Genomic DNA, 14,301 nt, shown 5'->3' on the forward strand with positions numbered 1-14,301 from the left:
GTTGCTGACACCTTCCATCACTTTGCTGATGATTGAGCTGTTAGGGCGGTAATTGGCCGGATTGGATTTGTCCTGTTTTTGGTGGACAGGCCACTCCTGGGCAATTTTCCACATTGTCAGGTAGATGTTTGTTGTTGCTGTACTGGAACAGCTTGTATAAGGGCGCGGCTAGTTCTGGAGCACACGTCTTCAGCAGTACAGCTGGGATGTTGTCAGGTCCCATAGCCTTTGCTGTATCCAGTGCTTTCGGCTGTTTCTTGATATCATGTGGACTGAATCGAATTGGCTGAAGACTGGCATCTAAGATGGTGGGTTCTCAGAAGCCTAAGATGGATTATCCCCTTGGCACTTCAGGCTGAAGTTGTTTGTAAATGCTTCAGCCTCATCTTTTGCACTGATGTGCTGGGCTCTCCCATCATTTCGGATGGGGACGTTTTTGGAGCCTCATCCTTCAGTTAGTTGTTTAATTGTTCACCATCATTCATGACTGGATGTGGCAGGAATGCAGAGCTTTGATCTGATCCAATGGTTGTGGGATTGCTTAGCTCTGTCTATAGCATGCTGCTTCCACTGTTTAACAAGCATGTAATCCTGTGTTGTAGCTTCATTAGTTTGGCATCTCTTTTTTTTTTAAGATATGCCTAATGCTGCTCCTGGCATGCTCTCCTACAGTCCTCATTAAATTAGGGTTGGTCCCTTGGTTTGATGGTAATGGTGGAGTGAGGGATATGCTTGGCCATGAGGTTACAGTTTGTGGTGAATACAATTCTTCTGCTGCTGATGGCCTCATAGATGCTCACATTTGAGCTGCTAGATCTGTTCTGGTCTATCCCATTTAGCATGGTGGTAGTGCCACAAAACAGGATGGAAGGTATCCTCAGTGTGAATACGGGACTTTATCTTCACAAGGACTCTGTGGAGGTCACTCCTATCAATAGTGTCATGGACAGATGCCTCTGCAATAGGCAGATTGGTGAGGATGAGGTCAAGTAGGTTTTTCCTGCTTGGTTCTCTCACCACCTGCCACAGGCCTAGTCTGGCAGATATGTCCTTCAAGTCTCAAGTTGTGGTGCTACCAAGCCACTCTTGGTGATGGACATTGAAGTCCCACACCCAGAGTATGTTATGTGCCCTTCCTACCCTCAGTGCTCTTCCAAGCGGTGATTAACATGGAGGAGTACTAATTCATCTGTTGATGGAGGGCAGAAGGTGGTAATCAGTAGGAGGTTTCTTTGCCCATGCTTGGCCTGATGCCATGAGACTTCATGAGATCCTCAGTCAATGTTGAGGATTCTCAGGGCCACTCTCTCCCAACTGTATACCACTGTGCCACCAACTGTGGTGGGACAGGACATACCTAGGAATTGTGATGGAGGACTCTGAGACTTTGGCTGTAAGTGAATGATTCAGTGAGTACTACTATGTCAGGCTTGACGAGTCTATGGGACAAGCTCTCCCAATTTTAGCACAAGTCCCCAGATGTTAGTGAGGTGAACTTTGCAGGGTTGACTAGGCAGGGAGTGCTTTTGTCATTTTGGATGCCTAGGTCGATGCTGGGTGGTCCGTCCAGTTTTATTCTTATTTGACTTTTCTGTAGTAGTTTGATACAACTAAGTGTCTTGCTAGTCAGCTAAAAGTCAACCACATTGCTGTGGGTCTGGAGTCACATGTAGACCAGCCCAGGTAAAGATGACAAATTTCCTCACCTGAAGCACATAAGTGATACAGGTTTTTAACGGCAATCCTGTTGGTTCATGATCATTATTCATGAGTTTGGCATTTTATTCCAGATTTATTAATTGAATTTAAACTCCCTCAGCTGCTGTGCTGGGATTTGAACTCCCATCTCTGGATCATTAGTCCAGGCCTCTGGATTACTAGTCCAGTAACATTGGCACTATGCTGCCGTCTCTGAAGACACAGTGTGTTTAGTGCTGCTACCCAAAGGGAATGCCTTTCTACATAAGATAAGGGTTTATATATCAGTAGTCATGTGAAAATTTCCTGTCAGAGTCACAATCTCTTTAAACTCTGTAGGTGCTACTGCTGTTAGAACATGCCCCCTTCCTGCAGTAGATTGACGGAATACTCTCCACTTGCCTGGATGGGTGCAGCTCCAACAATGCTCAAGAAGCTCGACACCTTCCAGGACAAAGCAGCCCGCTTGATTGGCAACCCATCCACAAACATTCACTCCCTGTGTCTGCGTGGGTTTCCTCCGGGTGCTCCGGTTTCCTCCCACAAGCCAAAAGACTTGCAGGTTGATAGGTAAATTGGCCATTATAAATTGTCACTAGTATAGGTAGGTGGTAGGGAAATATAGGGACAGGTGGGAATGTTTGGTAGGAATATGGGATTAGTGTAGGATTAGTATAAATGGGTGGTTGATGTTCGGCACAGACTCGGTGGGCCGAAGGGCCTGTTTCAGTGCTGTATCTCTAAATCTAAATCTAAATCTAGAAATATTGTATGGCATTCACTGCCCATACAATCTACAAACCTCTTTCACAAATAGAACTAATATATATCAGCCAATCTTAGCAAAGGTAAAATGAGGATGTGGTCAATGGGTTCTCTAGCAATAGTAATTGGTAGTCACAGCAAGGTTTGTCTTTTTTTTATTCATGCATGGGATGTGGGTGTCGCGGGCTAGGCCAGCATTTATTGCCCATCCCTAATTGCCTTTGAGAAGGTGGTGGTGAGTTACCTTCTTGAACCCCTGCAGTCCATATGGGTTAGATACACCCACAGTGCTGTTAGGAAGGGAGTTCCAGGATTTTGACCCAGTGACAGTGAAGGAACGGCGATATAGTTCCAAGTCAGGATGGTGCGTGACTTGGAGGGGAACTTGCAGGTGGTGGTGTTCTCATGCATTTGCTGCCCTTGTCCTTCTAGTTGGTAGAGGTTGCGGGTTTGCAGGGTAAGGAGACTTGGTGCGTTGTTGCAGTGCATCTTGTAGATGGTACACACAGCTGCCAATGTGCGTCAGTGGTGGAGGGAGTGAATGTTTGTGGATGGGTTGCCAATCAAGCGGGCTGCTTTGTCCTGGAAGGTGTCGAGCTTCTTGAGCGTTGTTGGAGCTGCACCCATCCAGGCAAGTGGAGAGTATTCCGTCAAACTCATGACTAGTGCCTTGTAGATGGTGGACAGGCTTTGGGGAGTCAGGAGGTGAGTTACTCACTGCAGGATTCCTAGCCTCTGACCTGCTCTTGTAGCCACGGTATTTATATGGCTACTCCAGTTCAGTTTCTGGTCAATGGTAGCCCCTAGGATGTTGATAGTGGGGGATTCAGCGATGGTAATGCCATTGAATGTCACGGGGAGATGGCTAGATTCTGTCTTGTTGGAGATGGTCATTGCCTGGCACAAATGTTACTTGCCACTTATCAGCCCAAGCCTGGCTGCATTTCTACACAGACTGCTTCAGTATCTGAGGAGTCACGAATGGTGCTGAACATTGTGCAATCATCAGTGAACATCCCCATTTCTGGCTGAAGGAAGGTCATTGATGAAGCAGTTGAAGATGGTTGGGCCTAGGACACTACCCTGAGGAACTCCTGCAGTGATGTCCTGGAGCTCAGATGATTGACCTCCAACAACCACAACCATCTTCCTTTGTGCTAGGTATGACTCCAGCCAGCGGAGGGTTTTCCCCCTGATTTCCATTGACCTCAGTTTTGCTAGGGCTTCTTGATGCCATACTCAGTCAAATGCTGCCTTGATGTCAAGGGCAGTCACTCTCACCTCTTGAGTTCAGCTCTTTTGTCCATGTTTGAACAAAGGCTGTCATGAGGTCAGGAGCTGAGTGGCCCTGGCAAAACCCAAACTGAGCAGGTTATTGCTAAGCAAGTGCTGCTTGATGGCACTGTTGATGACACCTTCCATCATTTTACTGATGATTCAGAGTAGACTGATGGGGTGGTAATTGGCCGGGTTGAACTTGTCCTGCTTTTTGTGTACAGGACATATCTGGATAATTTTCCACATTGCAGGGTAGATGCCAATGTTGTAGCTGTACTGGAACAGCTTGGCTAGGGGCACAGCACGTTCTGGAGCACAGGTCTTCAGTACTATTGCCAGAATATTTACAGAAATCATAGAGAGATACAGCACTGAAACAGGCCCTTTGGCCCACTGAGTCTGTGCCGACCATCAACCACCCATTTATACTAAGTCCTACATTAGCCCCATATTCCCCACCACATCCCCACAATTCTCCTACCACCACTAGGGGCAATTTATAATGGCCAATTTACCTGTCAACCTGCAGGTCTTTGGGTGTGGGAGGAAGCCAGAGCACCCAGCAGAAACCCACACGGTCACAGGGAGACCGTACAAACTCCACACAGGCAGTACCCAGAACTGAACCAGGGTCGCTGGAGCTGTGAGGCTACAGTGCTAACCACTGTGCCACCCATGTCAGGGCCCATAGCCTTTGCAGTATCCAGTGCCTTCAGTCATTTCTTGATATCACGCGGAGTGAATTGAATTGGCTGAAGTTTGGCAACTGTGATGCTGGGGACTTCAGGAGGAGGCCGAGATGGATCATCAACATTCACATAGAGCTTTCAGGGAGAGAGTAAGAATGCTACAAATTTGTGTGAAATTCTATAGTTTGCTTCTTTAAATGGCAGCTACTGGACAGGACTCAGCTCTTCTTGGCCGTGAGGTCTATGGCTTGGTCTTGGCCTAAAGAAGACAGGTACAATAATCCTGACCATGTGCCCATGTATATTTAATTTATATACTGTGTCTTGTGCTAATGCATTAATTCAGTAATTTCATTACTTGTGATATCAAACACAGTCATATGCAAGTAAGTTTGAAAGGCATGCTTACATTTTGTAATGCATGCTGTATGAAGGTGCTGCATGGGCAGTGAATGCTATACAATATTTCTACTGCAGTAAGGGGGCAAGTTCTAACAGCAGTAGCATCTACAGAGTTTAAAGAGACTGTGACTCTGACAGGACATTTTCACATGACTCTACTGATATATAAACTATCAGTAAGAGTTTTTATTCTTATGTATCAGAATAAAAAATCTGACTGGGACTTCTTCCTGAGTTCAACCATACCAAGAACTAAAACCTTATAAAGTACCCTGCTCCTTAAATCAATATAGCTGGTGGTCAAAGATACACGCGAGAAGACCTTAATTCTCCAACATCTCCTATTGGATCCAAAGATACAGTAATAGAAATACAGAACCACCCTACAGCCATCTCCCTACTTGACCTTATCACCAATGTAATGAAGGCTGACACAATGGGCCAGATTTTAACTCTGTGCATGTAGCTGGGTTTTGAATGGCTTAAAATTAGGCCCTACCTGTCAGAAATATCAGGTTTGGCCACTTGCCTCCACTCTCTTACCAGCTGTCGCTCAATGGATAGCACTCTTCGAGCTGACTTAGAAGGTTGTGAGTTCAAATTCCATTCCAGAGTCTTAAGCACAGAAATCTAGGCTGGAACCGCAGTTCAGTACTGAAGGAGTACAGCACTATCGGAGATGTCGTCTTTTTAATGAGATTTTAAACCAAGGCCCCATTGGCTCCCTCAGGTGTCTGTAAAAGATCCCATGGTTTTGAAGGAGAGCAAGGGAGTTATCCCTGGTATATTGGTCAATATTTATCCCTCAATCAACATCACTAAAAAGCAGATTATCCGGTCATTATCCCATTGCTGTTTGTGGGAGCTTGCTGTGTGCAAATTCGCTGCATGTTTCCTGCATTACAACACTGACTACACTTCAAAAGTGCTTCGTTGGCTGTGAACCATTTTGGGATGTCCTGAGGTTATAAAAGGCATGATATAAATTCATGTCTTATTTTCTTTTACCAAGTTTTGATGTGATGGGTGTACTGGTACTGTTTTGTGATTATCAATACAAAATTAACGAGAAGTAATACCTCGGATGAGTGCCGAGTTTCTGAATTCAAGCATGCAATGGGCATTTTTCATATTAATATGCCAACTATATCCAAATAAGCAATGGAATGAAAAAGCTCAACTATCTGCTCTATGCAGTGCAAATATATTGTCATATTATGAGGGCTCAATTTCTAAATATGTGCCCCAACTTGGAATCTCAGCCATAGAGAGCACACATTTTGGAAAATCTGCCCTACATTGTTTATGGATCCTGAACTAGTGGAGATAACATAAACACAGCCCTCTCTTAAAATATTTCCAATGCATATTTAAAAGAGAATTCCCTCCAGTCTTATCCCCTCTTCCTATCTTAAAAACAATGACTATTATTGGGATGCAATCCCAAAAGCATCGTCATCCTTTGGTAGCTCACCCAAGTGGGCATTCTTTATTTGTGAGCATCAGCAGTGAGTGCCAGTAATCTGTCTAACTATGTGTATAGCAAGGCTGAACTTGATGTTGTCCCCACACATTATCCCATATGCACGTACTTTACATCGAGGGTCACTAAACAGTAATCAGGAATAGAAATCCAGCTGAATTTTTCCTCTCTCTAAACCAGGTCATTGAAGCTGAGTGTAGTATCAAAGTCATCACTTCACACTGAGATCAGTTTAGCACTGAGTTTATGTTTTTAAATAGATTTGAAATATAGCAACACGAAGAAGATCCACTGCATTCTTAAAATAAACTGCTTGAAATAACTTACTGGTTTCTTGTTGGTTAGAAGCATTGTCAGCAAATATGACATGCGTATCGTGTCCTGGGTTGGAATGATGATGTCAGAGTAATTGGTTTCTGGTGCAATTTCTATTTCTGGTGCAGAAGCCATCCAGCTAATCCACTTGATCTGTAAATTAAACCAGAACAATCAGGCAGCAGAAGTATGTTAATCACAGGCTTCCATGCTGGTTCTCATCATAGCCATTCAGATACTCAATAAAAAAGCAAATTATCCAGAATAGACCAGCATCCAAGTGGTAATATAATTACAAACAAATTAAGACTTTTTGGGTAGCTAAATGAGAATTAATATCAACAAGTTAAAAGAAAGAAGGGAATCATGTTACTGGAAGGTCTCTTTTGTAGGTATTTTTGGCTTTAAGCCTTTCTCTCACCTTTCACTAACTGAGAGAAGGATCTATTCTACGACAATAATATAAAAGCAAAATACTGCAAATGCTGGAAATCTGAAATAAAAACAAGAAATGCTGGAACTACTCAGCAGGTCTGGCAGCATCTATGGAGAGAGAAGCAGAGTTAACATTTCAGGTCAGTAAGCATTCATCAGATAATGAAATGATGACTTTCAAGTGATGAAAGATCACTGACGTGAAATGTTAACTCTGCTTATCTATTCTAATACATTGGTCGATGTGAATTTTGGAGCCCTCAGGGTTTCATTCACTGTGACAAGGTACTGAATGCTGCCTGAAACACTTGGCACTGACCCTAGCAAGAGTCAGCACTTCTGGAGAGGAGGGAAGAATACCGACAGTAGAAAGAAGTAATGTAGAAATGACATATGAGTGCTTAGTGAAAAATAGTCATCAGTTTTGTCTTTAAACAGTTTCTTGCCCCTCCCAATGTGCTCAGATTTTCTGTTCATACAAAATAGCTATAGTAAGTACCAGAAATAAAGCAATCAACAAAAAATACTGGCATGAAAACAATGGCCACTTAGAGGATAGAGAAAGTACTGACAGCTAAGTGACACTATTTATAATACAATGAATAGAATCTTCCTGGTCCTGCAGGACTGGGAGGAATGTCGGAGAAATAGCTGACGCATTCCTGCCTCCAGGCAATCTTCCTGGAGGCAGGTCAGCATCGGCAGAGGCCATCCGCGATCTGCATAATTAAATGCTCATTGGTAGCACTGACACGGAACACAAAAGTCTGAGTGTTTCAAGCCTGTGTCCTCAATACCTTGCTCTACGATAGTGAGGCCTGGACAACGTATGTCAGCCAAGAGCGATGTCTCAACGCATTCCATTCTTTTCTGTCTCCGGAGAGTCCTTGGCATCAGGTGGCAGGACCGTATCTCCAACGCAGAAGTCCTCAAGGCAGCCAATGTCCCCAGTATGTATGCCCTACTGAGCCAGCAGCGCTTGAGATGGCTTGGCCATGTGAGCCGCATGGAAGATGGCAGGATCCCCAAGGGTGTATTGGACAGCGAGTTCGTCACTGGTATTAGACCCACCGGCTGTCCATGGCTTCGCTTTAAAGACTTTTGCAAATGCGACATGAAGTCTTGCGACATTGACCACAAGTTGTGGGAGCCAGTTGCCAGCGATCGCCTGAGCTAGCGGACAGCTATAAAGGTGGGGCTGAAGAGAGGTGAGTCGAAGAGACTCAGCAGTTGGCAGGAAAAGAGACAGAAGTGTAAGGAGAGAGCCAACTGTGTAACAGCCCTGACAACCAACTTTACCTGCACCTCCTGTGGAAGAGTCTGTCACTAGAATTGGCTTTATAGCCACTCCAGGCACTGCTCCACAAACCACTGACTACTGCTAGGCGCTTACCCATTGTCTCTCAAGACAAGGAGGCCAAAAAGGAAAGGAAAGGTAGGTTAATTAGGCATGCTGCAGGGTCTTCCCGGCGGTGGACAGGCTCCCTACTGAAGGCCAAGCCTGATAGATGCCTGGAGGTGACTTGCCAGCAGCTGGCCTGGGGGTACCTGCGAGGCCTTCTGTTTTAAACCTACTCCCCAACCCCCAAAAAGCTGCAGCCATCAGTGGGCCACAGCTGCTGCTTCCGGTCATCCTGTGGAGGGGTTTTCCTCTTAATTCCCTCCAGGTGAGGTGGTGGCATAGTGGGAATGCCACTGAACTAGTAGCCTAGAGACCTAGGCTAATGCTCTGGGGGCAGAAGTTTGAATCCCACCACGGCAGATAATAAATCTGGAATTAAAAAAGCTAGTCTAATGGCGACCATGAAACCATTGTCGATTGTTGTAAAACCTCATCTGGTTCAGTAATGTCCTTCAGGGAAGGAAATCTGCTGTCCTTACCTGGTCTGGCCTACATGTGACTCCAGACTCACAGCAATTTGGTTGACTCTTAAATAGCCTCTGAAATGGCCCAGCAAACCACTCAGTTGTACTAAACCGCTCCAAAGTCTAATAAAAGGAATGAAACTTGACGAACCACTCGGCATTGACATTGGCATTGGAAACAACAACAGCAAACCCAGTCCTGTCGACCTGCAAAGTCTTCCTTACTAACATCTGGGGGCTTGTGCCAAAACTGGGTCAGCTGCCCCACAGACTAGTCAAGCAACAACCCCCATAGTCATAGTCATGGAATCATATCTTAGAGACATTGTCCCTGACACTACCATCACTATCTCCAGGTATGTACTGTCCCACCGGCACAGAGGTATACAATCGGGAGGGAGTTGCCCTGGGAGTCCTCAATATTGACCTCATGAAATCTCAAGGCATCAGGTCAAACATGGGCAAGGAAATCACCAGCTGATTACCACTTACTGCCCCCCCCCCGCCTCATCTGATGAATCAGTGCTTCTCCATGTTGAACACCAACTGAAAGAAGCACTAAGGATGGCAAGGGCACAGAATGTACTCTGGGTGGGGGACTTCAATGTCCATTACCAAGATGGACAGAACTGGCCGGGTCCTAAAGGATATAGCTGCGATACTGGGGCTGGAATTTCACGCCACCCCAGCGAGCCAGATGGTGGCGGGGGGTGGCGTAAAAATGAGCGGGAGGCTCCGGGAGGCCTTCCTGACCTGCTCCCGCCTCTGTCCCACTTTACGTGGGCCGGGGCCGGGGGGTGGGGGTGCGCGAGAAACAGGCCGCCCGCCTCAGGCCAATCAAGGCCCTTAAGTGGCGCTGCCTCCACGGGGATTTTACCTGTGGTAAGCGGGCGTCCAGGAGACGTGAAAGGCTGTCCAGTGAAAGCTGGCAGTCTCTCAGCGATCTGTGGGTGGGCCCTGACAAACGGGCACAGGGTAACCAATTGAAGGCTGCCCTCGCTTCCCCAACCACCCCCTTCCCCCCAAACGACCACCCTTGCCTTGCCGGGATGCAAATGATCTCCCTGGTGAGGCAAACCAAACTTACCTGCCATCCTGGCTGCATGCTCTCGGCTGGGCTGCAGTTTCAGCAGTGGCCACTGCTCCCAGTGGCGCCGCTAGGACTAAGAGCTGCCTGCCCGAGGATTGGCCGGCAGCTCAATGAGGCAGGATATGGACAGCACAGTGGCGCAGTGGTTAGCGGCACAGTGGTTAGCACTGCAGCCTCACAGCTCCAGTGACCCGGGTTCAGTTCTGGGTACTGCCTGTGTGGAGTTTGCAAGTTCTCCCTGTGACTGCTTGGGTTTCTGCCAGGTGCTCTGGTTTCCTCCCACAGCCAAAGACTTGCAGGTCGATAGGTAAATTGGCCATTGTAAATTGCCCCTAGCGTAGGTAGGTGGTAGGGAATATGGGATTAATGTAGGATTAGCACAAATGGGTGGTTGTTGGTCAGCACAGACTCGGTGGGCCGAAGGGCCTGTTTCAGTGCTGTATCACTCTTTGACTTCCTCCCTCAAGCAGGTGGAGGTCCTGCCTTGGACCAATTAAAGCCTGGGGACCTGTAAAATGTGGGACGGATTACTGGGCTGGGCGGAAGCGGATTTGCCACTGACTTTTACGTCGATGGCCAGCTCCCGTCTGCCCAGCGTAAAATCTAGCCCTGGGTCTGCGGCAGGTGGTGAAAGAACAAACAAGAGAGAAAAACCTACTTGACCTCGTCCTCACCAATCTACCTGTCGCTGGTGCATCTGCCCATGACAGTATTGGTAGGATGCGCATGAGGTCCCGTCTTCTCATTGAGGATACCCACCATCGTGTTATATGGCACTACCCACTGTGCTAAATCGGATAGATTTGGAACAGATCTAGCAATTAAAACTGGACATCCATGAGGCGCTGTGGACAATCAGCAGCAGCAGAATTGTATTCAACTGCAATCTGTAACCTCATGGCCCGGCACATCCCCTACTCTACGATTATCATGAAACCGGGGGACCAACCCTGCTTCAACAAAGAGTGTAGGAGGGCATGCCAGGAGCAGCACCAGGCATACCTAAAAATGAGGTGTCAGTCTGGTGAAGCCACTACTTGCATACCAAACAGCAAAAGCAGCATGCAATAAACAGGGCTAAGCAATCCCACAACCAACGGATCAGATCTAAGCTCTACAGAACTGCCACATCCAGTCATGAATGGCAGTGAACAATTAACAGGAGGAGGAGTCTCCACAAATAACCCCATCCTCAACGATAGGGGAGCCCAGCACATCAGTGCAAAAGACAAGGCTGAAACATTTGCATCCATCTTCAGCCAGAAGTGCCGAGAGGATGATCCATCTTGGCCTCCTGCTGAGGTCCCCAGCATCACAGATGCCAGTCTTCAGTTAATCCGATTCACTTCACGTGATATCAAGAAAAGGGTGAAGGCACTGGATACTGCAAAGTCTATGGGTCTGACAACATTTCGGCAATAGTACTGAAAACCTGTGCTCCAGAACAACAGTCTGGCAGTAGTACTGAAGATGTGCTCCAGAATTAGCCACGCCCCTAGCCAAGCTGTTCCAGTACAGGTACAACACTGGCATCTATCCAGCAATGTGGAAAATGGCCCAAGTATATCCTGTACACAAAAAACAGGACAAATCCAACCCGGCCAATTACTGCCCTATCAGCCTACTCTCGATCATCAGCAAAGTGATAGAAGGGGTCAGCGACAGTATTATCAAGCACACGCTCAGCAATAACCTGCTCACTGACACTCAGTTTTGGTTCCGCCAGGGCTACAGCTCCTGACCTCATTACAGCCTTTTTCCAAACATGGACAAAAGAGCTAATTTCGAGAGGTGAGGCAGGAGTTACTACTCTTGACATCAAGGCAGCATTTGACTGAGTATGGCATCAAGGAGCCCGAACAAAATTGGAGTCAATGGGAATCCGTGGGAAAACTCTCCGCTGGTTGGAGTCATACCTGGTACAAAGGAAGATGGTCAATCATCTCAGTCCCAGGACATCACTGCAGGAGTTTCTCAGGGTAGTGCCCTAGGCCCAATTATCTTCAGCTGCTTCATCAATGACCTTCCTCCATCATAAGGTCAGGAGTGGGGATGTTTGCTGATGTTCAGTACCATTTGCGCCTCCTTAGATATGAAGCAGCCTGTGTTCAAACGCAGCAAGACCTTGAGAACATCCAAGCTTGGGCTGATAAGTGGCAAGTTTAATCAATTTATTGGCGTTCTTTGAGGGAGTTACATGTGCTGTAGATAAAGGGAAACCGGTGGATGTATTGTACTGAGATTTCCTGAAGGAATTTGATAAGGTGCCACATCAAAGGTTATTGTGGAAAATAAAAGCTCATGGTGTAGGGGGTAACATATTGGCATGGATAGAAGATTGACTAGCTAACAGCAAACAGAGAGTAGGCATAAATGGATCATTTTCTGGTTGGCAAGATGTAATGAGTGATGTGCCACAGGGATCTGTGCTGGAGCCTCAACTTTTTACAATTTATATAAATGGTTTAGATGAAGGGACCAAAGGTATGGTTGCTAAATTTGCTGATGGCACAAAGATAGGTAAGGAAAGTAACTTGTGAAGAGGACATAAGGGGGGTACAAAGAGATATAGATAGGTTAAGTGAGTGGGCAAAGACCTTTCAAATGGAGTATAATGTGGGGAAGTGTGAAATTGTCCACTTTGGCAGGAAGAGTAAAAAAGAAGCATATTATCTAAATGGTGAGAGATTGCAGAGCTCTGAGATGCAGCGGGATCTGGGTGTCCTAGTGCATGAATCGCAAAAGGTTAGTATGCAGGTACAGCACGTAATTAGGAAAGCTAACAGAATGTTATCATTTATTGCAAGGGAAATTGAATACAAAACTAGGGAGGTTATGCTTCAGCTATACAGGGCATTGGTGAGACCACATCTGGAGTACTGTGTACAGTACTAGTCTCCTTATTTAAGGAAGGATGTAAATGCTTTGGAGGCAGTACAGAGAAGGTTTACTAGACTAATACCTGGAATGGACAGGCTGTCTATGGAGGAAAGATTGGACAGGCTAGGCTTGTATCCACTGGAATTTAGACGTGTAAGAGGCAACTTGATTGAAACAAAGAAGATCCTGAGGGGTCCTGACAGGGTGGAAGTGGAAAGGATGTTTCCCCTTGTGGGAGAATCTAGAACTAAGGGTCACTGTTTAAAAATAAGAGGTCGCCCATTTAAAACAGAGATGAGGAGAAATTTTTTCTCTCTGAGGGAATATTTTTAAAGTAGAGATAGATAGATTCTTGATAAGCAAGGGGCTGGAAGGTTATCAGGGGTAGATGGAAATGTGTATTAATCAGTTCAGCCATGAGCTTATTGAATGGCAGAGCAGGCTTGAAGGGTCGAGTGGCCTACTCCTGCTCCTAATTCATAAGTTCGTAAGTAACATTTGCGCCACACAAGTGCCATCCAATGACCATCTCAAACAAGACAGAATATAACCATCTGCCCTTGGTGTTCAATGGCATAACCATCGTTGAATCTCTCACTATCAACATCCTGAGGGTTACCATTGACCAGAAACTGAACTAGACCAGCCTCTTAAATACTGTGGCTACAAGAGCAGGTCAGAGGCTGGGAATTCTGCGGCGAGTAACTCACCTCCTGACTCCCCAAAGCCTGTCCATCATCTACAAGGCACAAGTCAGGAGTGTGATGGAATACTGTCGACTTGCCTGGATGGGCGCAGCTCCAACAATACTCAAAAAGCTTGATACCATCCAGGATAAAACAACCTGCTTGATTGGCACCACATCCACCACCTTCAACATTCACTCCTTCACCACTGATCCACAGTGGCAGCAGTGTGTACCATCTCCAACAAGAGAGAATCTAACCATCTCCCTTTGACATTCAATGACATGACCATCGCTGAATCCCCCACTATCAACATCCTAGGGGTTACAACTGACCAGAAACTGAACTGGAGTAGTCATATAAATACCATGGGTACAAGACCAGGTCAGAGGTTAGGAATCCTGTGGCGAGTAACTCACCTCCTGACTCCTCAAAGCCTGTCCACCAGCTACAAGGTACAAGTCAGGAATTTGATGGAATACTCTCCACTTGCCTGGATGGGTGCAGCTCCAACAACACTCAAGAAGCTCAACGCCATCCAGGACAAAGCAGCTTATCCACAAACATTCACTCCCTCCACTGCTGACGCACAGTGGCAGCAGTATGTACCACCTACAAGATGCACTGCAGCAATACACCAAGGCTCCTTAGACAGCACCTTCCAAATCCACGACCTCTACTAACTAGAAGGACAAGGGCAGCAAATGCTTGGAA

General features: G+C 46.3%; 1 protein-coding gene across 1 annotated transcript in view; it reads right to left on the minus strand.

The window, feature by feature from the left end:
• The window catches only part of dnah1 (dynein, axonemal, heavy chain 1), a 697,254-nt gene that overhangs the window by 274,473 nt on the left and 408,480 nt on the right, over positions 1-14,301 (minus strand). Inside the window, exon 42 of the mRNA XM_068051405.1 lies at positions 6,643-6,783. Coding sequence (XP_067907506.1) covers positions 6,643-6,783 — 141 coding nt within the window. The remainder of the gene's footprint in view (positions 1-6,642; positions 6,784-14,301) is intronic.

This window comes from Heterodontus francisci, chromosome 19 (genome assembly GCF_036365525.1).
Source record: "Heterodontus francisci isolate sHetFra1 chromosome 19, sHetFra1.hap1, whole genome shotgun sequence".
NCBI lineage: Eukaryota > Metazoa > Chordata > Chondrichthyes > Heterodontiformes > Heterodontidae > Heterodontus > Heterodontus francisci.